Source organism: Pongo abelii, chromosome 6, assembly GCF_028885655.2.
Source record: "Pongo abelii isolate AG06213 chromosome 6, NHGRI_mPonAbe1-v2.0_pri, whole genome shotgun sequence".
In the NCBI taxonomy this organism is placed as follows: Eukaryota; Metazoa; Chordata; class Mammalia; order Primates; family Hominidae; genus Pongo; species Pongo abelii.
This window is the reverse complement of record NC_071991.2, coordinates 138,178,938-138,204,872: the sequence shown is the minus strand read 5'-3', so window position 1 is coordinate 138,204,872 and position 25,935 is coordinate 138,178,938. Positions and strand designations below refer to the sequence as shown.

The window sequence follows — 25,935 nt, the reverse complement described above, 5'->3', positions numbered from 1 at the left end:
GCCTGCCACCATGCCTGGCTAATTTTTGTGTTTTTAATAGAGATGGGGTTTCACCATGTTGGCCAGGCTGGTCTCGAACTCCAGACCTCAGGTGATCTGCCTGCCTTGGCCTCCCAAAATGCTGGGATTACAGGCATGAGCCACCATGTCCGGCCAACTATGGAAAATTTTAAACATACATAAAAGTAGAGTAGTATATGAATCATCGTGAGCTCGTTAACAAAAGATAATTTCCGTTCACTTTAAAAATTGACGTGTGAAAGTTTGGACTCATACATTTTGTTTTGGTCTAAAGTTTCCTTGGCAAATATTCACATGATTCCATTGACTCTGGCTTCTTTTTAAGATAGGATGCTTTTTTATTTTTTTAAGAGAAAAATTATTGCTCTGATGAGCTAATCAAAGATATTTAATTTTGGAATTTGGAGGAAAGGCATAAACCTAGTTTATTACAAAAACACCTCTTTTTAGTTTTCCTAGCCTTAAAATAGGAGACAACCTCCCTCCCTTTACACAGGTTATACTTTCATATGGTATTTGCATAAAGAAATCTTGTTTTCACCCTGGCCTAAATATACATCCAATTTTCTCTGCACCTTTTAGGTAACTCTTTTTTAAGGAGGGGTGTGTGTGTGTGTGTGTGTTTATGTGTCCACATGCGTGTGCATACGTGTACACACGTGTATGGATTTTCACGGTTTTTAAAATATAGACATAAGTACAAATACATTTGTTTCCCCACCCTTCATACATAAGATACATAATTGGATTTTATGGATTTGTATGGATTGTATGGATTTTCATGGTTTTTAAAATAATAGACGTAAGTACAAATACATTTATTTCACCACTCTTCATACATAAGATACATAATACTGTATATATCATTCTGTATTTTGTTTTTAATGTTTATATAGGCCATTCTGGAAATTTTGTTTCCATACATAATTTTTTATATATATACAACTACAATTCCATTGTATAGATTTACTATAGTGTATTTAACCAGTGATGTGTTTATGGGCATTCAGATTCTTTCTAGACTTTTGATATACAATCAGTACTGTAGTGAATAATGTTGCACATACATTATTCTTATGTATTGCAGGCATTATCTGTGAGATAGATTCCCAGAAGTACGCTTGACTAGGTCAAAGAGAAATTTGCATTTGTGACTTTGATAGCTACAAATTTCACTTCATGGATCTTGCTTAATTATGAGATGTCTGTTTACCTATAGCTTCATACCAGTAGAATATGTTATCAAACTTTTGGATTTTTGCCAATCTGATAAATGAAAATAACTTCACAAGTTTGGGTTTGCTTTCCTCTGAGTGAGACTGAACATGTTTTCATATGTTTGAAGGCCATTTCTACTTCTGTTTCTGGGACCTGTCTCTCATATCTTTTTCCCTTTTTCTTTTGGGTTGTTGGTCTTCATTTCAGTTTTTCAGGAGCTCTTTGTGTATCAGGAAGCTAACGTATCTGCTAAATGAGTTGCAAATATATTTTTCACCATTTGTACTGTCTTTTTACTTCACTTTTAATGTGTTTGTTTTGCCATCCAAAAGTTTTTTTTTAGTTTTATGTAGGTGAATTTAATGTTTTTTTCTTTATGACTTGTAGATTTTGCATCAGAGTTATAAAAGCCTTTTTCATTTGAAGATTTGAAGGTGCCATGCTTTCTTCTAGTTCTTTTATGGTTTGTTTCACTCTCCTTCCCTTTCTTCCTTCCAGCATTTAAATATTTGATCCATTGGTAGTTTATTCTGGTATACAATATGAAGTATGGATGAACCTTTTTTTCTAGATTAGTTCCAGTTGTCCCAGCATCAATTATTTAAAAGTTCATCTTTACCCCATTTCAGATGTTGCCTTTATCTTATTCGCACTTCCTTTATGTGTTAGGGTCTATTTTGGTCTTTCTGTTTTGTTCCATTGATTTCTTCATCTGTTGCACAGGTACTATCATGAAAGAACAAATAGTATAAAAATTCAGCCTACAAAAGTGGAATTAAGAAGGACTGATGGATGGCTTGCCTTGGTAATAGAGCAGAAAACCAAATTTTTGCCTGTTGATGAAATATATATGCAACTTAGGATCAGCATATGTAGAGAAGCATGAGGGAGCATAGCCATATTTGAAGTGCATTACTGGAGTGCCTGAGGGAAATTACCGAAGAGGCTGAAGGATAGATAGCTCCAAGTCATTGGTGGCCTTTTATGACACATTATGGAATTGGAATTTTGTCTTACAAATAATGGGAAAATTTTAAGCAAACTAGTGAAATGTAAAATTATATTTTAGAATGGGTTAAATGCTGAGTTTAGTGAACTCAGCATGGTCTTCAGATTCCACAAACCCTATGAAATTTTGTTTCAGAGAGCACATTTGAGGCTTTCATTAGATTCTCAGAAGTCTCTCTCTCTCTCCCCCTGCCACCCTCACACACACACACACACACACAGGTGTGCATGCACATGCATGCCCAGAAGTTAAGAATACCTTCTTAAAAGTAAAAAATTAAAAACAAAGATAAAAAAGAAAAAAAGAATGCCTTCTTTAGAAAGATTTCTGTGGCAACATAGGATAGGATACATTGGATGGAGTTTAAAGCTAAAGATCGGTCACCAGTCAGGAAATTTTGGCATTAGTATAGGCAGAAGATGAGTGGCACAAGGAAAAGTGAGCTTTCACTTCAGTTTATTATTTCTGAAAGGTTACAACCAGTTCTCATTGTTCGTAGTAGTTACGTTCTATAAATTCACTACAAACAATTAGTGAACACTGAACCTTGCTCCTAGGGGAAGTACAAAGATTATTATTATTTAGATGAGCCCAAAAAAACCCTCTGTATATTGGCCTCTGGGTTGTTTCTTCCATTACAACAGGTTGAGACCTATTGGCTTAAAAGTGTGCTTGCACCAAACTGAATTTTTTGTACATCTAATTGTTTTAAACATAATCCTGATAAGCAGATTTTTAGCCACTGAGAGCCTGCCTACTTTGCAGTCCCCACAAAACTGCTTTGTACTCAACATCTGTTAGGTATAAATAAGATCAAATCCCCAAGGCTATAAAGATTCCAAGCTGCTGTTGCCCTTTGGAGCTCTTTGATACATAGACTCCCTGCTGGATTGTCTAACATTGTCAGCTAGACATATAAGCTCCCTCTCCTATTCCCCTCTCCTCTGAGAGTCCCCTAGCCCTCCTCTTCTGGGTGATAGCCACTCTACCTCAGCTTCTGGCCAGTCCTGTTTGGGTAGTGGTCACTCTGCCTTAGCCTCTGGACAGTATGCTTTAAGGACATCCTCTGCCTGCAGATCTGTCAATGTCACCCAATAAAGCTATGCATGCTACTGCCACCTCGTGGTCATATCTTTTTCCTTGATCAGACCCCAAATCCCTCCAATTTAAAATACAGTTAGGTTCCTACCCGCCTCTAGTCACATTTTCATCAATCAGTCAATACGTAACCTTGTTTTGTGTGTGTTTCTGTTTAAAGACATGTCGTTGATTCATTAACATTGAACTCACGGCTGACATTACTATAACTCATGCCTGAAGGAAGCTGGCCTAACACATGTACTTACTCTGCCAGGGACATTATAGCCTTTTTATGCTTACCAGCCCTAAACAGCACTTGAGCACTATGCTTAGGGATTATTTTAAACAGTAGAATCATCAACAAAAAGCACAAAAGTGAGAAAAAAGTGGCACCAAATAGGCTCTGCCCAGGATACTTGTTTATAGTATGAAAATTGAAACAAGAAGGCAAGAGAAAGCTTCACTGTTCAACCTCAGTTGGAGAGGTGCATGCATTAGGCGACTCAAATATCTCACTGCTTTGCGCATGTCTATGAAAGCACTGGGAGTATTGACTTTAGAGTTACAAATAAATTTTAGCAAGTAGAGAGATTTCAAGTAGATTTCAAGTAGAGAGACTCCACAAGTAATGAGGATCAACTGTAACAATCCAGTCTCTTTAATACTTCCAGTGATGAGCCCAGTCTCTCATGACAAACTTTTACCTTGCTGGATAGGTAAAAGTTCAGGGTTTTTGTTTGTTTGTTTGTGGCAGTATCTCGCTCTGTCACCCAGGCTGGAATGCAGTGGTACGATTTTGGCTCGCCGCAACCTCTACCTCCTGGGTTCAAGTGATTATCGTGCCTCAGCCACCTGAGTAGCTGGGATTATAGGCGCCCGCCACTATGCCCGGCTACTTTTTGTGTTTTTTAGTAGAGATGGGGTTTCACCATGTTGGCCAAGCTGGTCTCGAACTCCTGACCTCAAATGATCCACCCACCTTGGCCTCCCAAAGTGTTGGGATTACAGGTATTAGCCACTGCACCCAACCTTGATAGTTTTAATGGTTATATTGCACTACGCTCTGCGTCCTGTTATTTCTGGTCATAGATCCTAATTAGGCTTTCTGGACTCTTCCCCCTTCAATATATTATTTGAATTCAGCTGTCTTATATTTACCTTCACCCCCATTTTTTCCCTTCTAGCATAAATATTCCCAATTTCTTTGGAAACTTTTGGTTTGTTAAGCACCTTAATTTAAATGAATGGAACTTATTGTTACAAACTAACATTTCCCCTTCTTCTTATACCTCCTCCCAATAAAAACTGTATCCGTTGTACTCACACTGCCTCACTGTAGTCTACACCTTCAGTTCCAAGTTATTCAGATTTGCCTGTGGGGGATGAGGCAAGGAAAAGGCTAGAGATATGGATAACTTTAAATATACAGAAAGAATGCTTTTTTTCCCCTTTCCCCCCTTCTCTGTCTCTCTCTTCCCATGTAATCTTTGCTTCTTCCTATGTTAGCTTCATTCTATAACAGATTTTCTCAGTGTGGTGGAGAATATGGCCACTGAGGGCTCCAGATTTGTATCTTCTACAAATCTACAGAACTACAGTAGAAACAAGGACTTTTCTCTGTCAGTGTCCATGTGTCAATTTAGGGAAGAACTCAGGTACTGTTTGGGTCGTATGTATAGCCCTGGACCAGTTGCTCTTGCCAGGGATATGGGAAACTGATTAGCCAGCTTCTGTCATCTGTAGTGACGTAAAAGTAGTGACCCTTGGTAGCTTTTCTAGTACCATGTGGATTTCTAGAGAAGGGAATATTCCCAGAGGAAACAGGGGCACCAAACAACAAATATCAAGTATACACATTAAGACAGGTTTTTTTCTTCCCGGTATGTTTAGGGCCAGTAAGATGTCTCTTAAGGACAGTCAGTGTGATTGAAGGGTTATACAGTTTTCAGCTTTGAACAGTATTGGATCAAAATTGATTTTGCCTTTAATATTGACATCTATTATTTCTCAGTGATGGATATACTGTGTTTGTGGGTGTATTTTAGCAGATACTGTTACTTTTTCTTTTTATGTGTTTAAAGTATTTCATAATTTTAATAAAATAGAAAATTAACTTTGCTTTGATTTAAGTTGGTGAGTAATAACAAATATTTGGGTTATAATTTCCCTTTAGTATTAAGTTAGCTGTAGAAATGGTGTTGTATCTGACCTAGTAACCCATTTGACTTTTTAAAGATGAAATACTAAATTTTTTTAATATGAAAAAATGTAATTTGCTCCCTTTACCTCTTATCAATATATTTATGATACCATAGGTACCTGCAAGGTGTGGAGTTACAGTCCGAGACAGTCTAAAGAAAGCACTGATGATGAGAGGTCTAATCCCAGAGTGCTGTGCTGTTTACAGAATTCAGGATGGGTATGGTTTGTATGTGACGTGAAATTTTGTTTAAAAAGAAAATCACACATTAAACTTTGAAGTTTTCTTAGGATCTTTACCCAAACCTAGGGAATTGAAAATCTACTTTAGGAAAAAGTATTAAATTAATACTAATTTAGCCTGAAGAAATACTGTAGGCCATATGAGGAGTTAAATAATTGTATATGACTGTAGTGTTTGTTACTTTGATCAAATGATTTTATTTGGAATTTGAGATTCTTACAATTTTTGAACCATTCAGAGTGTGATTTATTTGGATAATGGACTCTTACCCCCCTCCCATTTTTAATACAAACTCATAGTTTCACAAAAGGTATATCAAAATTAACATTTTATATTGACCTACTTTTCTTTCAGAAAGTGTCTAACATTGTTCCAAGACCCTCACATTTTGAATCCTCTTTTAAAAAAAAAAAAAAAATCATTTTGGGGGCATGTTGTCCCTTTCCCTTGAGTACTCTTTTTCCTTGAATGGATAGATAAGTCCGTACCTGTGATTTTTTTTTTTTTTTTTTGGACCCCAGGAACAATCCATTTTCTGCTGTTGTAGGTCTTTTCTGGAGCTGACTTGAAGAAAAGAGTACATCTCTTTACCCTGCTGTTTGTCCAAGAGTGATACATTTATTTGGGGTAAACTTAAAATTAATTTATTGCCATTTAAATTTCTAACGATGGAATATTAGGGAGCCAAACCTCCCTCACTGTTACTAGCCCCTCGATAACCAATTTTCATATCTTCAGCATGAGGTATATGAATATTTTTAGGTGTGATAACCAAGAAAGGCTTGTGTCTACATTTTTCAGAGAGAAGAAACCAATTGGCTGGGACACTGATATTTCCTGGCTTACTGGAGAAGAATTGCATGTGGAAGTGTTGGAGAATGTTCCACTTACAACACACAACTTTGTATGTATCTTTACATTTTTTCTGAAATGTCAAAAATGTTCAGATTTTAATGAATGAGTTTTTATTTAGGGAATGTGAAATATGGATGAGTAATTTTGGAACTGACATTTTACCTGAGTTGAAATCAGTTGTTTTCTTTAAAAACTTGTATTTAAACAAGAGTTTAATTTTAATCTTTATACTTTCTTTTTAATTTAAAAAAGTAATATGTATGCATTGTTAAAAGATAATTTTGAATAGTGCAAAAGTATGTCAAGTAAAAAAAGTGAAAATACCCTCCTAGAGGCCAACATTTGTTTAGATTAACAGATTATTGTTCTGTCTTCCAAACTTTTTTCTGTGTACACAAACGTGTGCTTGTACCTGTAAGCCTAAAGTTTTTTCCTTTCTTTTTTTCTCCCTTTCCTTCATTACTTTCTTTTTTCCCTTTCTTAAATCAAAGTGGAGCCATGCTATGTGATATTCTTTGCTTAATTTTTTTTTTAATTCAACAGGATGTCATGGGCATCTTTTCATGTCAGTATACCTGGCTTTATTTTAATATGATTATGTAATAATTCATAAGAATAGGAATTCAGTATATTTAACCATTTCTCTATTGATAGACATTTAAGTTTTTGTATTATAAAAAATCTGTTACATACAGGGATAAACAAGGTCTTTCTGCATATATCTTGACGCACTTGTACACACCCTTGTGTTTCTGAAGGATAGGTTAATGGAAATAGAATGGCTGGGTATTAAACTCTCCATGAGGCTTTTTTGTCTGGTTTTTGCATTTGCTAGAACCTAGCATAAGCCTAAGTGTCACCAGCATAAGGCCCAGAATGTGGGACCTTTCCACCTTAGAGATGAGGATCTACATAGAACTTGAGAACCTATGCTCTAAAATGGGAGGCAGAAGCCAAAAGTTGTCTCTGAGTCAGGAATACATTTCTTACTTTTCTCTATATATGGAATTTTGGCCAGAGTTTTTTCTAGGTGGATAGTTACTGCTACCGTTTAGGCGTCAAGTGTTTTCCCATGTGTCTTGGTGATTAATCCAGCTGGGCTCTTAAAGCAGATGATTGATTAGATTATTTCCTTTGGGGTTGATGCTTTCAAGCCTCCATTAGTAGTGAATAATGAAATCATGTTTGTGTTTCTGTAAGGCATTTTTTTGGAGAAGTGTAAGATACACCTAATGTCAATCAAATTTTACTGTGCAGCAAATAATTTTTTAACATGTTGAATTTTAAGTGGATAAATCTTAACATTTTTATTTAAGTTCTTAAGAATACAAATACAGTTGAGTATACATTTCATAGTGATTACTACTCTGTTTCTTAATAATTCTTCTTAGCTAGAAATTGGATATGAGGAGATAAAAGAAAGACCTAAGTTGCTAAGCGTGAGAAAATAGTATTAAAATGATGCCTCAGGAAGGTCCTTGCCACAGAAGGATAGTGAAAGCAAACTGCAGATTGATTCCAGAGTATGGAAATTGTCACCACCCAGTTGGATACCTGCCAGTAAATTTTTATTGAGACCTTTCCATTTGCCAATACCATATCTTACCTAGGGATATGACAAATGAATAAGACAGTGGCACTGCCATAGAGTAGAGAGAAGATTTAATAAATTTTCATAAACATTCATAATTACTGTATATACATAAAGTTCTGTAGATGCACAGAGATTCCTAACCTGGCTTTTGAGGAGTTAGGAAGGTTTCTCAGAGACAGAAATATCTAAGCTTAGGCCTGATGGATGAGGAAGTAAGTATCAAGTAAAGAGTACCCTAAACAGAGGGAACCGCAAGAAAGCATGTTACCTTTGAAAGTTTTGAAAGATGTTCAGAATGGATGATACAAGGTTGAAGAGTAGGTTGTTAACAGTATTGTGGGTAGAATAAGTAGAGTCCAGCTCTTGAAAATCCTTGTAAGCCATATTAAAGATTTGGATTTTTCTGTAAAATAATTAGAAATGTAATAGTTGTAAGCATGGGGAGAAATGTGATTAGATTTGTGTGTTAGAATGATTGCTCTGAGTGCCATATACAGGCAAGATCAAAAACCTATGTTCTGCTTAGAAAGGAAAAGTGTTCTTGGCTGTCTTGGGTTTTGCTTGGCTATTCAAGGAGGGCTACTTATGCCTCGTGGTTTCATAGTTATAAAAGCAATCCCTTCAGTATTTCTCTATATCCCAAGAGTCCTTGGGAACTGGGAAGTGGGAAAACAATATTTGAAACATTTATATCCAACCCTTCTCCTTTTTTTACAGACACTCAGTGTCTTCCTTCACACAGCCCCACACCTTACAAATTAATGCATGCAAATTACCTCGACTGTGCCTCTCACTAATTTGCCATACATATTTATGTATACTCAGATACTAGATTAAGTGTAAGCTATGACCCAAAAGAAAGATATATCTTCCTGTGCTCATCTTTATTGACAAAGGTATATTTACAGATACAGGCATATATTGCTTAAAATTTATGATCAAATGCATATCCACATGTTTTATTTCCTTCAGATGTTTTGGTCACCTAGCTACTTGGTTTGGTAAATAATGGCCACATAAAAAATTCTAAAGATTTTAAAATTTATTTTATATCCAGAGACAAATGGAAAAAGAACACAATTAGAAATAGGCATTTACCTGTTTTATATCCCCTAGAAAGTGATACATAGGAAAAAAGCTGAAGAAAATAAGAGTCACTTTTAAAACTAAATGTCCTCAAAAAGCCAGAATGTATTATATATCAGGATGTAATTTCCTTGAAATATTTTCAATAACTTTCTATTCTTAATGGAACAGAATGTGTAAATAAATGTGTATTGAAAATGGAGTTTTGGCTGGGCACAGTGGCTCATGCCTCTAATCCCTTGAGAGGCCGAGGCAGGCAGATCGCTTGAGCCCAAGAGTTCAAGACCAGCCTGGGTAACGTGGCAAAACCTCATCTCTACAAAAAAATACAAAAAGTAGGCGGGCATGGTGGTGTGCACCAGTAGCCTTGGCTATTCAGCCTGAGGTGGGAGGATAACTTGAGCCTGGGAGGCAGACTTGGCAGTGAGTCATGATTGTGCCACCATACTCCAGCCTGGGCAACAGAGCAAGACCCTATCAAAAATAAATAAAGAAAAAGAAAAGTAGACTTTTGATGTTGAAATCTACTTAATGTATCATAAAAAAAATTTACATGTAGCAGAATAGATTAGGAAGTTCTAATTCATGTTGTATATAGTCAAGGTAAGTAGTGTTGTATGAATACAGTTATATGTGGAGTCATAATGTAAAATATCATTATTTGTGATTAAAATATTACTTGTGATTAAAACTCTGAAAAACTGGGCACAGTGGCTCACGCCTATAATCCCAGCACTTTGGGAGGCTAAGGTGGGCAGCTCACGAGGTCAGGAGTTCAAGACCAGCCTGGCCAGCCTGGTAAAATCCTGTCTCATTTGAAAATCTTGTTAGTTGTAACTGGTTTTATACAAAATATCGAAGAGTGGAAATTGTATAATTATAATCATGTAATTAAAAGTATTAACCCCCCCCCCCAAAAAAAAAACCTGTCTCTACTAAAAATACAAAAATTAGCCAGGTGTGATGGTGTGCGCCTATAGTCCTAGCTGCTCGGGAGGCTGAGGCAGGAGAATCGCTTGAATCCAGGAGGTGGAGGTTGTAGTGAGCGGAGATCAAGCCACTGCACTCCGGCCTGGGTGACAGCGAGACTCTGTCTCAAAAAAAAAATCTCTGAAAAACTGAAATGAATTAAGAATATAGAGGCCGAGTGTGGTGGCTCATGTCTGTAACACTCTGGGAGGATGAGGCAGGTGGATCACTTGAGGTCAGGAGTTCGAGACCAGCCTGGCCAACATGGTGAAACTCCATCTCCACCAAAAAATACAAAAGTTAGCCAGGCATGGTGGTGCATGCCTGTAGTCCCCAGCTATTTGGGAGGCTGAGGCAGGAGAATCACCTGAAACCAGGAGGCAGAGGTTGCAGTGGGCCGAGATCCTGCCACTGTACTCCAACCTGAGTGACAGAGCGAGACTCCATCTCAGGAATACAGAGCAAAGAACAAATAAACAGAAGTCACCCATGCTCTTGCCACTCTGAAATAGCCACTCACATTTTGATATTTATTCTTATATTTTATTATTATTATGTACACTAAATAAATATATTTTAAGCAATTTCTGGCTTTAGTAGGATAGATTGTTCCTAGTGCAGTTCTGTTACGTGACTCATGTTCTACATCATTTGCCTTTGACATGGAATTCTTACATGTTGCCTTCTAAGTTTCACCTAGAGAAATGTTCACAAATAAGTTTATGTGGCCCAAACATTCTAATCCTCTAAGAAATTGATCATTTGTTAGAAAAAATAGATCTTATTGTCTTTTAGGTGATTTTTCTGTTCCTTATTTTTTTTAGTAAGATTAGGAAGAGCTGTTTCAATTTTCATATGATTACTTACTAGTTTTATAAATAATTGTTTTTACATTTTTATCCAAAATTAACCATTATGTTTTTGGACCATAGACCAGGGGTTCTGATTCTGTCAGCTATTTTGTTTTTGTTTTTGTTTTAGCTATTATGTAGATTATATTTATAGTCTCTCTCCCTCCCACCCCCAATTCCACTCTAGAGGAAATCACTGTTAATTTTTAATGGTTTCTGTTTTAAGCTCTTTTGGTGATTATTTTCATCTTACTAAATACAGTTACACATTGCCTGATGACTGGGATATGTTCTGAGAAATGCATCAATGGTGATTTTGTTATGTACTTACACAAGCCTACAAGGTATAGCCTAACTATACAACTAGGCTATAAGGTAGAGCCTATTGCTTCTAAGCTAATAACCTGTATGGCATGTTACTGAACTGAATGCTGTAGGTAACCTTAACACAATGGCAAGTTTGTGTATCTAAACATAGAAAAGGTACAGTAAAAATACAGTATAAAAGATCAAAAATGGTATACCTGTGTAGGATACCTAACATGAACAGAGCTTTTAGGACTGGAAATTGCTCTGGTGAGTGAGTGGTAAGTGAATGTGAAGGCGTAGGACATTACTATCTCTTACTGTAGACTTTATGATAAACATTGTGCACTTAGGCTACGGTACAGTTTTAAAATTTTTCTTCTTAATAAGTTTATAAAGTAAAAAATTTACAGTAAACTAAGGTTTAATTTTTTTAACTTTTTGACTCTTGAAATAACAGTTTCAAAAGAGTTTAAAAACATTATATAGCTATACAAAAATATTTATGTGCTTATTCTATAAACTTTCTTCTATTTAAAAAATTTTTAATGTTTCTTTTTTACTTTTTAAATTTTCTGTTAAAAATGAAGACACAAGCTGCACATGGTGGCTCGCGTTTGTAATCCCAGCACTTTGGGAGGCCTAGGCAGACGCATCACCTGAGGCCAGGAGTTCAAGACCAGCCTGGCCAACATGGTGAAACCCTGTCTCTACTAAAAAAATAGGAAAATTAGCCAGGCGTGGTGGCATGTGCCTGTGGTCCCAGCTGCTCGGGAGGCTGAAGCAGGAGAATCACTTGAACCCAGGAGGTGGAGGTTGCAGTGAGCCGAGATCGTGCCACAGCACTCCAGCCTAGGCGACAGAGCCAGACTCTGTCTCAAAAAAAAAAAAAAGACACAAACATACACATCAGCCTAGGTCTACACAAGGTGAGGATCTTCAAGGTGTCACTAGGCAGTAGGAATTATTCAACTCCATTATAATCTTGTGGGACCACTGTGGTATGAAGTCCATGATTAACTGAAGTGTCATTATGTAGCACATGACTGTAATTATCTTTTAGCCACAATTTCTTGCTTTATTAACTTTAGATATCATATACTGATTACTGATTCTATAAGGAATTAGCTTATTTATAGTTCTTCCTCTCCCTCCTCTCCCCCAGTGTTTTTATTAGTAGTAGTTTTTTAGTTCTTCTATTGAGTGCCTTTGTAACTTTAATATATGCCTTTCTTGTTGCATCAACACCAGTCAGCATTGCTTAACCTCCCTTCTTTGTATGAAATTAAAGTATACACTTCTTCCTTTCACCTCTGTTTCCTCCTCCTTTTCATGTCTACTTTTACTTTTATGTTGTCAAGCTTGAAATCAGTTGCCAGCCTTTTACTCATTTCTCATTTTTTAACTTCTGAGTTTTTAAGTTAGATAGTGGGGTGGGAAATAAATATGTGTAGTCCATCTATTATCTTGGACCTCCTGGTTTTCATTTTATAATAGTACTTTATAGTATGTGAGTTTCATGATATAAATATATTACAATTTTGTTATTTTAAACAAGAGAGTAGATACGTCAGTTTCTAGAAAATTTTCTTGTGAGTTTTTGAAATCTCTATGATTTTTTACTTTGCAGGTACGAAAAACGTTTTTCACCTTAGCATTTTGTGACTTTTGTCGAAAGCTGCTTTTCCAGGGTTTCCGCTGTCAAACATGTGGTTATAAATTTCACCAGCGTTGTAGTACAGAGGTTCCACTGATGTGTGTTAATTATGACCAACTTGAGTAAGTAATCCAAAAATATCTCTTTTCTACCTACCATTTTACACTTAAATTTTCTTAATGTGAAGCTACGATGTGTAAAAGTCTGTGAGGGTTTTTCTTCCATACAATTGTTATAGAGATTTTTTGTTAAGTGTAGTTGGAGAATAATATGTAGAATGGACAGTATTTCTCTCCCAAATTGTAATTCTGGTTCAGCTATACAGTTAATTTATATTTTATATTATCGTTTAATTAATCAAGATCCCTAACCCATAGAAACCATTTCTGGGTAGTTTCTAGGAGGAGAGGGAGAGTTGTTTCAATTAAATTAAGCATTATGATTTTGTACCACAGATCAGGTAGTCTGATTCTGGTAGCTATTTTGTAAATTACCTTTATATTCTTCCTCTCTCTCTTTCATCCCCATTCAGCTCCCTTCCCCCAATTTATTTGAGTAAGATGTAAAATTTTTGTATCCAGTATATATCTCTTTCTAAAATTTCTCTTTGCTGTATGCCAGTTTTTCTAATAGATTAGACTGAGTCTATTATCTCTTTTTGTGTCATTGTTGCTGCTGCTGTTAAAGTCTTACTTTTCTTGATCACCTGAGCAAATAAAACTTAACTCTGTACTTTAAGTAAATTATAATGTCACCTAATTTACAGTAGATACTTTTTATTCTCATTCTTTAACCATAAAACATGATTTTCATCTTGTAGTATGTAGAAATTTGCTGAATAGAATGATTAGTTTTAAGTTATAAGCATGCCTTTGAAAGTGCAATACAATTTTTTAAAAATAAGCCTTTAGACAAAAATACAACTAATTGAATTTTAACAGTTGTTTCTGAGAATGGAATTTGATCTCAGTTTTTTTGGTTAACTATGTATTTTGGTATATGAAGCTTCTGGGTTTTGCACAAGTTAGGTTTGTTTTGTTTTGCCTCACAGTTTGCTGTTTGTCTCCAAGTTCTTTGAACACCACCCAATACCACAGGAAGAGGCCTCCTTAGCAGAGACTGCCCTAACATCTGGATCATCCCCTTCCGCACCTGCCTCAGACTCTATTGGGTATGATTTGACTTCTGCTCTTCGGCGACATGCTACTTGAACCGCTTTCTTTTGGATCTCCTGGTTAATTAGAAGCCTTTCCAATGTTTACACGGTTAAATTAAGGACTTTTTCCCCAAATAACTTATCATACCACTCAGATATTTACATGCATTTGGTACAAATAAATGGGATTAAAGCTGACATAGACTATTTCAGAATCAGTCCTGAAAAAATCAATATCGGGTATGATTTGACTTCTGCTCTTCAGTGATATGCTTCTTGAACTGCTTTCTTTTGGATCTCCTGGTTAATTAGAAACATTTCCAACATTTAAATGCTTAAATTAAGGATTTTTTCCTCAAATAACTTATTTCATCACACCAGTCAGATATTTACATGCATTTGGTACAAATAAGTAGGATTAAAGATGACATAGACTATTTCAGAACCAATCCTGAAAAAATCATGCAACAGATCATTTTGAGTCTACACCTTGAGTTCATCTTTTATTAGGTATAGAAGTGTATGACTTCCACTTATGAAGAAGCATTGATATATGAGACAATGGCAAACAATGTAAAAATAGTATATAATTATAATCTACAATTTATGATGGAGTATATTAAACTATGTGATGAGGACATAAATGTATTCATGTTTACCAGAAGGAAGAATAGTGAGAAAAAGAGAGTGCTCAGGAAAACTTAATGAAGAAGGTGGGATTTGAACTAGACTTTAAAGAATTAACTGCAATCTGAACTGGCCTAGGGAATAGAAGCATGGTGAGAGGGGAATGGAGAAACAACAGATATAAAGGGAATAAACAGATAAAAAGGGAATGAAGATGTTAGGTTTAGGAGCTAGTGAAGAAAGGTTTGTCTAACTTAAGAAGTACCATGTGTAAAACCAGATTATGGAGAGTCTTGGAATTGAGGCCAGAATTTAGACTTAAAGGTCTTTAAGCAGATTACTAACTTGATGAAAATGGCTTTAAAGAAAAAAATCAATTAGCAGTGAAATACAGATGGATTGACAGAAAATTTAGGGTGAAGAAGGCCAACCTAGGATGTTGTTGGTAGTGAAAACTGAGAGAGGCAATGAAGACGAGTTCAAGTGCTAGAAGTATGGAAAAGGGATAGATACTCATAAAGCGTAAAAGAAAAAAATGAACAGTATTATTAATCAGTTGTGGAGGATAAAGCTGAGAAGTGACTTTAAAAATAATGCAAAGGCAGCCGGGTGCGGTGGTTCACGCATGTAATCCCAGCACTTTGGGAGGCTGAGGCGGGCAGATCACGAGGTCAGGAGTTCGAGACCAGCCTGGCCAACATGGTGAAACCCTGTCTCTACTAAAGATACAAACAAAAAAAAAATTAGCTGGGCATGATGGCGCACACCTGTAATCCCAGCTACTCAGGAGGCTGAGGCAGGAGAATCACTTGAACCTGGGAGGTGGAGGTTGCAGTGAGCCAAGATCGCACCATTGCACTCCAGCCTGGGTGACAGGTGAGATTCCGTCTCAAAAAAATAAAAATAATGCAAAGGTGTCATATATTTAATCTTCATAGTAGGAAATAAAGAGGAAGACACAATAAAGATGAGTTAAGTGGGTATCAGTTTACTTTGGAACATTTCTCAAACTCCTGGCCTCAGGTGATCTTCCTGCCTCAGCCTCCCAAAGTGCTAGAATTACAGGCGTGAGACACTGCACCTAACTAGCTTTGGAACATTTCTGACACAGGTCTGTGTACTCTTTCACATTGAATTTGGGGCAGCATTATTTAGGCTGCGTCTGGAAGCACATGCTTTAAAAAAAAGAAAAAAAAAGGCCGGGCGCAGTGGCTCACTCCTGTAATCCCAGCACTTTGGGAGGCCGAGGCAGGCGGATCACGAGGTCAGGAGATCAAGACCATCCTGGCTAACACGGTGAAACCCCGTCTCTACTAAAAATACAAAAACAAAATTAGCCGGGTGTGGTGGCGGGCGCCTGTAGTCCCAGCTACTCAGGAGGCTGAGTCAGGAGGATGGCATGAACCCAGGAGGTGGAGCTTGTAGCAGGACGAGATCACGCCACTGCACTCCAGCCTGGGTGACAGAGCGAGACTCCGTCCCAAAAAAAAAAAAAAAAGAAAGAAAAAAAAGTCCCCATACAGCATTCTGTCCTAGAATATTCCTGAGATGTTAAGATTAGAAATATTTATTGTCAGTTTTAACCCTACTTCCTCCCACTCTTCACAATGTAATGCCATTTCTTTAGATTTCTACCTAGAGAAATCTTTTCAAAATCAGTTGACATTTTCAGTACAACTTTGTAATTTTTACAAAGCCAACCTTTCTGGTGATCTCGTAGGTTAGGAAATTTTGCAAAAGAATTTTGTATTAAGCAGTGAGTATACTTACCTATTTGGAACACTGGAAAATGCAGCCGTTGTTTTCTCTTGTCAGGTTGTAGCAGTTATCTGTTCTAGTGGAGTCATTTTATTCCCATTGGCTCTATCACTACTTGTGTGCAGCTGTGTGTTTTTTAGATGGTCAAATCAAAATGTTCTTATTATTTGGTTGGTTTTTAATTTTTTGGTTATAATATTTTCTCCTGACAGATTCTGTAGACCATGATGCCTTTCTAATGGCAGGTCCCAGTTTTGTGAGCAGTTACAAAACACCCTAATGAAATTAGCTTGGCCTCTCTGAAGGTTTATACTGGTAATGATCCAGGACATTTGCCTTCTGGTGAAGGAATGCTATCTTAAAATTAAGAAACCATTTGCCTGTACCATGAATATTTTATTGGTATCTGAACTGAAATAGATTCTGATCTTGAGCAAATGATAAGATGTTCAAACTTGTCTATAAGTCATTTTCCTGATGTTTTTATGACATAACTCCATATGGTTGTCTCTGTAAAGATAGAAGCCAACCTTGTTCAGTATCAAAACTCTTTTGCAGTTTGTTACTGGTCCTGATAACAATAATAATGGTCATGAAACAAGTGTAGTAATGGATGTAATCAAGAAATACTGGAGAAGCGATACATTGCCCAGTTTTGAATACAAAGTGAGAGATACCTCCTTTTCTACTTTTTAAAAATGCTGTAGAATGTATAAATTTATGAGAGGTCAACATTTAAAATGTACGTATCACCAAACCAAAGTTTTCAAAACTTTTAAATATTCTAGATTAAGAATGAGATCTAAACTAACTGGTAATTTGCTGAAGGGTATTATAATTAAAATTCCTTTTGTCTTTAATTTGGTACTGCTTTAAAGAGGTTTACTGCAGGATAGGTACAGGTATCATTGGGAGAAAGCCAGTTTGCTGACTGCCAAGATACTTCATAGGGTATAAGTTACCTTGGTTAGTAGAAAGATTTCCCAGTATGGTGATGTAATTTTATCGATTCCCAGAAATGATGAGATTAGGAATTATACTGGTTTATATTAACTGAAATCAGAAAAAAAAATTGCATCAGGATACCAGGTAATATTTTTCAGTGAAAAATATACCTGTTATGTAAATTAGACTTCTTGTGTTGTGTGTGCCAGCGCTCACTCTTCTTTTGTAAGAGATTTATGGGAAATCAAATTATAATCAGAAGACTGTTTTCGTTAAGCATAGAATTAGGACATGGCTGAGATATTCAATGACATCAGATTATGATCACTTCAAGTGTTCCTTGTACTTGCCCTGAAAGCTAGAGAAGTTGACTTGGTGGACCAAGGCACAACTATTAGAATACCAACTACCAAATTGAGTTTCTCTGATTTTGTATAATATGCAGATATCATCATTTTCTAATATATGCATTCTTATGATAGTGAAGTCTCTTAGATTAAATCTGGTTTTTGTTTTTCTTCTGGACCAATGTCTTTTGCATACTTATCTCTGATTTGTTATCTACTACATGTTTCTGTCATATTCCTAACTTGGTGAGTTTCAGAAGTGACTTACTGCCATCTCTGCCTATCCCAGATCAATTATTACAGTAGACTATCTTACGCAATTCTAGTTAATTCATACTTTTTCCAATTTTAAGCCTTTTTTTTTTTTTTTTTTTTTTTTTTAAAGATGGAGTCTCACTTTGTTACCCAGGCGAGTGCAGAGACGTGATCTTGGCTCACTGCAGTCTCTGCCTCCCTGGTTCAAGTGATTCTTGTGCCTCAGCCTCCTGAGTAGCTGGGATTACAGGCCCTTAACACCACACCCAGCTAATTTTTGTTATTTTTAGTAGAGACGGGGTTTTACTATGTTGGCCAGGCTGGTCTTGAACTCCTGACCTCAGGTGATCCACCTGCTTTGGCCTCCAAAAGTGCTGGGATTACAGGCATGAGCCACTGCACCTGGCATGCCTTGATACTTTAAATCAGCCTGTAAATAGTTGTCTGACAGTCAGTGCCCTTTCTAAAACATTATTGACTAATGTCATTTTTGCATTCTTTTTCCTGCTCCTAAAATTTTCTAGCTATAGACATATATTTGGCTACCTAAAGCAAAAATAAAGACAGCTCTGTCACAAACCAAAAATTTCTCAATAATCAGAAAAAATAAAAAGGACCTAGGTGGAACATGCTAATTTTCGTAAAGGCTTGTTTCTTACCTATAATTCTCATTGAGCCGATACCAATTTTTTTTTTAGTACATAGTATTTTATTATTTGCATATCAATTCTAAGTGGATTCATTTTGTTAATATAAACACATGAAGTCAAAACTTCTTTCCCTATCTTTAATAATATGCTTCAAAGAAGTAAAATTGTGAACTGGTGTGGTTCAGATTCTGACATGTTTTATTCAGAGGCTGACTTTCACTGTTAGGCTTCCTTGGCTCTTCAAACCTTTATCCATTCCTTTCCTACTATATTTTTTTTCCCATTCCTCACATCTCACAGAAGTGTCTTTTTATTCCCTCAACATTGTCCTTCTAGCTGTGTCTTAGTAACCACTAAATAATGCTATATATAATAATAATTAGTTTGCATAAAATAGGGTGGAATGATAACCAATATGTGAAGAGAGCTTATTGGCACTTAGCCACTCATTGGTCCTGATGGAGTTAAGTGAGACAGCTTACCTCATCTATCAAGTGACACTCATTTCCCCACTCCTAGGATACCCTTTATGAGGGGCTAGATCCTTCCAAGTGTTTACAATCTAGTCTCAAAACTTTATTGTTCTCTGTGAGTGCCAGGTTCGTTTTAGGGTGAGATATCATAGACTATGTTATTTAGCTACCATACCGAAATAGGTATGTAACATATTTTGGTGATTTTCCAAATACCATACAAATGTAACATTTTGGTGGTTTTCCAAATAGCAGTTTTCAAAAATATTTGCTTTAGTGGTTAATATATGATTCTCTTGTGTCTCTGTTATCAATAATGGGCATGATAAAAAATCCAGAATATGAGAGATACTGGCACTCTGAGGATCATCTTCTGAATTTGGAAAGGATTTTTCAATATTGTTCTGGATTTTCATTCAACTCCTGTAAAGGAACAAGTACATCATTCAGGTCCTGAAATATGCATGTGTATTCTCAAAATATTTATAATTTCTTAATATGTAAAATTTTCATTTTAGTAAATTCAGATGTCAAGACAATGTTAGAAAGAAATGGCAAATTATATTCAGTCATTCTCAGAGCGTTTTTATATAACTTTAAAGGTTGAACTTCTTCAGTTGATGGCCACAGGTAATTTCTAGCCATATGTAAATTTCCCTAGTGTTTTCTAGATAAGAATCAGTGTTCTTATCATTGATAGTTCCTGGAGGGCCTACTTGAGCAAAGCAGCTTTGGCAGTATTGGATTTTTAAATTAATACGTTTAAAAGTCATTACTGCTAGGTTTTTAATGCTGTAATGATTTTGAGAATATAAAAACAAGAAAATCCTTTTATCTTCCTTTTTAAATATTATTACCTTTATATAGTTACTCTGAATCTTATCTTCCAATGACTTCATTTTTCCAGGCCCCAAATTCTCACCAGTCCATCTCCTTCAAAATCCATTCCAATTCCACAGCCCTTCCGACCAGCAGATGAAGATCATCGAAATCAATTTGGGCAACGAGACCGGTCCTCATCAGCTCCCAATGTGCATATAAACACAATAGAACCTGTCAATATTGATGTAAGTATCCAGCATTACTAGAACTAAAAAAAATCAAGTATGTATCTTTATTTTTCTGCTATAATTATAACTTAGATCAGAAATAAGTGCCATTTTTCATTTATCACAGTTATTTTAAGTGATAAGCTTCTTGTGAATCACAAATCAGAAAAACTTCTGGTTTCTCTCTGATGGCATTAAATATTTCACTGACACCAAGTTATACAGTCACTCTGATTTTTTTCCCGTATGGTACCATCTCTATAAAAGTCATCTTCAAATGAAAATGGTTTAAATATCAAAGGACTGATAGAAGCCCTTGGCAGAATTGATTATTCTTTAAAACTTTTATAAAAATTATTGTGATTATGCTATAAGAGGTGGATATGAAATTAAGAATTTCAGGCCAGGCATAGTGGCTCATGCCTGTAATCCCAACACTTTGGGAGGCCAAGATGGGTGGAATGCTTGACCCAGAAGTTAGAGACCAGCCTGGGCAACATAGTGAGACCCCATCTCTACCAAAATAAAACAAATTAGCCATGCATGGTGAGGCATGCCTGTAGTCCCAGCTACTCTGGAGGGTGAGGTGGGAGGATTGCTTGAGCCCAGGAGGTCAAGGCTGCAGTGAGCTATGATTGCAACACTGCACTCTAGCCTGAGCAACAGAGTGAGACCCTGTCTCAAAAGAAAAGAATTTCAATTTGTGCTATCATAAGCTTGGCATTATGACCAACAAAAACTTGATTCTTTCTGTGTTTATTTTAAAATTAGCATATAGTTGGAACTATAAATTTTATTAAATATTAATATAAAAGAAAAACTATTATAAATTTTGTGTTATTTTAGATAAATTTGCAAATCAGACTTTCTTCCCACTTTTTACTAAGAAATTTTCTCTATTTTTATTGGGTTCATTTTAAGTGACTTTTTTCTAGTACTAGTTTTCCTTAACTAGTAAGGTTCACTTCTATCTAGCAAGACCTAAAAACAAAGGAAGAAAGGGGAAAAGGAGAATGTGATAGAAGAAATTAAACCATATGTCCAGGTTAGGGTTGTTCTCAGTCTGTCCAAAATTGCAAGCTTCATCTTTACTTTGAAAACTATCATCCTTTTAGACTATTCCCTTTTTCTCTGATTGTTACCACTGTTCCCTGGTCTGTTGGGCTTCATTTAGAGTGTCATCTTTATATCTTGCCTTTTCATCCTCTCTTGTAACAACCAATCACAAGGTATCACCTTTTCATGTGCATCTCAAACTGGTTTGTACTTACTACCGCCGCCATTTGGGCCCATATTTTTTCACTTGAATTATATACTACATTAATCTCCTAAATAGATTTTCTGCCATTGATTTCTCTCTATCCATTTCCATTCTTTCTGCAACTGTCAGAATTTTTTTACACCTCTAGCATCATCTGTTCTCGTTCCAAAACTTTTAGTGACTTACTATTGATTACAAGATAAAATGCAGACTCTTTAGCATTTTTATTCCTGCTCAAGCACTTATGATTCCATTAAAAAGATTTACTAATAACTGTGGGCTATGCATTGTGTTAGGCAATTGGGAATTATTTATGAATTAGCACATGGCCTTTGCCCTCAAGGAAGTCACAGTCTAATAGGTGAATCAAACATTTAAATAGATAATTACAAAATATATAATGGTAGTTTAGAGAAGGGGGTAATAAACTCCATCTGGTTGGATCTAGGAATATTGAGCAGAGAAGGGACAACATTTAAGCCAGATTATGGTGAATAAGTAGGAGTACACTACATAAGGGGGTTAGGAAAGTCATTTGTTAAGGAAATTAAAGGCATAGAAGTGCCTTTACATGGAATGTAATTAATAGTTGATATTGAAGTTTAGGGTCCAGGAGAAGGCTTGGGGAATGGTGGAAGGTGAAACTAGGCAGGTAATATCTACAGTGAAAGGGTTTGTGTATTACTCTGAAATCTAAAGTAGTGCTAGGGAATCTGAAGAATTTTGAGTGTGAGAAGAAGTCATCAGCTCTATATTTTAGAAAAATCTTTGATGGTAGTGTGGAGGATAGATGAAATGGGAAACACATAGAGGCAGGACTGTCAATAATGTGGCTTTTGCAGTATTTCAGACAAGAAATGATATTTAAACTCAAGTAATAGCATTGGTGCTCAGAAAGAGTGTGTTTTGGGGAGGGAGACTATGAATTAGTGAATTAGTGGTAAGAGTCTTAGGAATCATGTTGAAGATGGCTACTATTTATGAATACTTATTATATATAGGTACTATGCTAAGTACTTTACATAGACTTTCTTATTTCATCCTCATAAAAACTCATAGGTTATGTACTATTATTATCTTTATTTTACTGTTAAGAAAATTAGATTTACAGAGGTTAAGAAACATACCCAGATTACCCTCCTGATAAATTACTGAAGTAGGTTCAAACCTGGCCTTTCTCTCTTATACTTAACCGCTATACTGTTTTGTAGTAGAGGAGAGGAGTGAAAAATATGAGAAGTAGAGGGTAATGCCAGGTTTCTGGCTTATAGATACTTAGCTTATAGACCGAGTTTCTGGTAAATAGCACCGTTTGTTAAATACTAAAGGAGAACAAGGTTTGCAGAAGCAGAACTTTTAGCTTTTTGGGGGGATATATTGACTTTAAGATGCCTGTGGGACTTTCAGGTTTAGAAATCCAGTAGCAGTTGGATATAAGGACCTTGAGTAGAGATACAGATTTAGGAGTAATTCGCATATTTATGTCAGTTAAAGCCATGGATGTAAATTGCTCAAAGAGCATACGTAAATTGAAAAGGGAAGAAAATGTAACCCTGGTAAACATTAACATTGGAGGTGCAGGCAGAGACTGTCTGTCTCCTTTATGGGCTGGCTCTTCCTAAGTCTAGCCCCAGATAACTAAGAAAAGGTGTTGCAGAAGCCAAAGGAAGAAAAGGGGTTTCAAGAATACCGAAGTAGTTGGTGTCAGTTGCCATTAAGATTCAAATGAGATAAAGACTGAAAGGACTATCAATTTTGGCAATTGAAATGTCATCTTTACTTCATTGAGAGCTGTTTTAGAGGGCCAGTAAGAGGAGAAGGCAGCAGGTGAGGAAGTAGGATTAAGTGTTAATTTTGAGAAGCTTGGCTGTGAAGGAATGACAAAGAGGATAGCTTGATTCAGGGTTGAAGGACAATTTTTTTTGTTTTTCGTTTTTTTTTTTTTTTTTTTTTTTTTTTTTTTTTTGAGACGGAGTCTTGCTCTGTCACCCAGGCTGGAGTGCAGTGGTGTGATCACTGCTCACTGCAGCCTCCACCTCCCGGGTTCAAGCAATTCTCCTGCCTCAGCCTCTCAAGTAGCTACGATTATACGATTACAGGCTCCCGCCATCATGCCCAGCTAATTTTTGTATTTTTAGTAGTGTTTCGCCATGTTGGCCAAGCTGGTCCTGAACTCCTGACCTCAAGTGATCCGCCCACCTCGGCCTCCCAAAGTGCTGGGATTACAGGCATGAGCCACTGCACCCAGCCAAGGGACAATTGTTTTTAATGTAAGAGACATTAGTATATTTGTAACTGGAGAGGAAGCCAGTGAAGAGAAATTGAAGATAACAAGAGAGGGAATGATTGACGTAATAAAATTCCTTGAGCTTGGCAATTATGTCTCTCAGAGACTGAAGAATTAAAGATGGACATAGCCAGCTCTGTAACTCTTTACAGACTGTGTGCTGTTGGGCAAATTATTTAATCCTGGGGCTAGTAGTGTTTACCTCCTATAGTGGTTTGAATTGCTTATTATGCCTGGTACATAATAAGAATTCAGAAATTATAGCTAATATTAATACGCAAATAGTTATAGATATTAGAGCAGACAAGTTGTTTGATGGCTTTTGTTTTCTCTATTATGATGACGGGAAGGGATGTAAGTAAGAGAAGAAACTACAAAAGAAAAACGTTGAAATATCCAGTTTTCAAATGCTAGAAGAACCTTTGTAACCTAGAATGAGTAGAAAAGATTGTCAAGGAGCTTTAAGAACACATTCGGAATTAAAGAATCCAAGTTTATGTTGTTACTAGCAGTAACTTGTAAGAGTGGAGAAAACAAAATTTGGTTAATCCATAGTTGTGGGGAGTTTCAGAGCTGATACAACAGAAAAGAAAGGGATATGGCCTTTGTGTTGTAGTTCCTTCCATTTAAAAGACTCTTTGCTTTTCTACATGCCTCTCTATCTCTGAAACCCCAACTCAGAGTAATTCCTTGACTGCTTTACCAGTGACCAAGTCCTATAGTTATCATACATAGCACTAAAAATCTTATCGGCCGGGTGCAGTGGCTCACGCCTGTAATCCCAGCACTTTGGGAGGTCGAGGCAGGCGGATCGCCTGAGGTCAGGAGTTCGAGACCAGCCTGGCCAACATGATGAAACCCCATCTCTACCAAAAATAAAAAATTAGCCGGGCATGGTGGCAGGCGCCTGTAATCATAGCTACTCGGGAGGCCAAGGCAGGAGAATCGCTTGAACCTAGGAGGCAAAGGTTGCAGTGAGCTAAGATCGTGCCATTGCACTCCAGCCTGGGTGACAAGAGCAAGACTTCATCTCAAAATCTTACCACCTGTATCACTTAGTTGGCAATCAATTGAGCAGCAAACTTTGGCATCTCTTTTATTATATTCTTATGCAATTATTCTTAAATTATTTGATTTTCACTTACTTCCATCTTACTTCCAATGTGTGCATCTTACTTCCAATGAGATTGTAAGCTCTCAAGAATGGAAAGTTAATGACATCACTAGGATTTTTATATTTGTTGGTAGCCATATAACTCCTATCACCTTGTTTTCAGGTATGTATTTGATTATTCTGTAGAAAATGTTGAAGACTTTATATGATACATTAAACATGATAGAAATACATCTTTAAAGAATTTACTTTGTTTTAGCCTCTAAACAAAAAGTTGTCTATTTGCAGAGACTATTCAGAGGTATTTGGGGCCATTCAATCCCTCATATTTAAGTTAAACTAAATAAACAGACTAATGCAAGTTCTACCTATCAAGGCCCAAATTGCATTACCAGTAGCGACTGTCCCCACTACCATTGTTGTTATAAAGAGCTAAATATATATATAGTTGTTTTTTTTTTTTTTCTGTGACGGAGTCTCACTCTGTTACCCAGGCTGGAGTGCAGTGGTGCAATCTCAGCTCACTGCAACCTCCGCCTCACAGGTTCAAGCAATTCTCCTGCCTCAGCCTCCTGAGTATCTAGGATTACAGTCGTGTGCCACCATGCCTGGCTAAGTTTTGTATTTTTAGTAGAGATGGTGTTTCACCATGTTGACCAGGCTGGTCTCGAACTCCTAACCTCGTGATCCACCCGCCTCGGCCTCCTAAAGTGCTGGTATTACAGGCTTGAGCCACCACACCCGGCGCATAAAGAGCTATATTTTAATAATAAAGACAAATTTTAGTGGCCGGGTGCGGCGACTCATGCATGTAATCCCAGCACTTTAGGAGGCTGAGGTGGACGGATCACCTGAGGTCAGGAGTTCAAGACCAGCCTGGCCAACATGGTGAAACCCCGTCTCTACTAAAAATACAAAAATTAG

The 25,935-nt window shown here is 36.6% G+C and overlaps 1 protein-coding gene across 18 annotated transcripts in view; it reads left to right on the top strand.

Annotated features, from left to right (window-relative positions):
* BRAF (B-Raf proto-oncogene, serine/threonine kinase) overlaps positions 1–25,935 on the top strand; it is a 207,449-nt gene that overhangs the window by 119,896 nt on the left and 61,618 nt on the right. For all 18 annotated transcript variants that reach the window (XR_008527273.1, XM_054559891.2, XM_054559890.2 and 15 more), the window contains 5 exons: positions 5,644–5,747; positions 6,573–6,675; positions 13,063–13,211; positions 14,141–14,260; positions 20,208–20,367. Coding sequence is in view for 17 of the 18 variants with exons in the window: in XM_054559891.2 (XP_054415866.1) it covers positions 5,644–5,747; positions 6,573–6,675; positions 13,063–13,211; positions 14,141–14,260; positions 20,208–20,367 (636 nt within the window). In the remaining variant the exon portion in view is untranslated. The remainder of the gene's footprint in view (positions 1–5,643; positions 5,748–6,572; positions 6,676–13,062; positions 13,212–14,140; positions 14,261–20,207; positions 20,368–25,935) is intronic.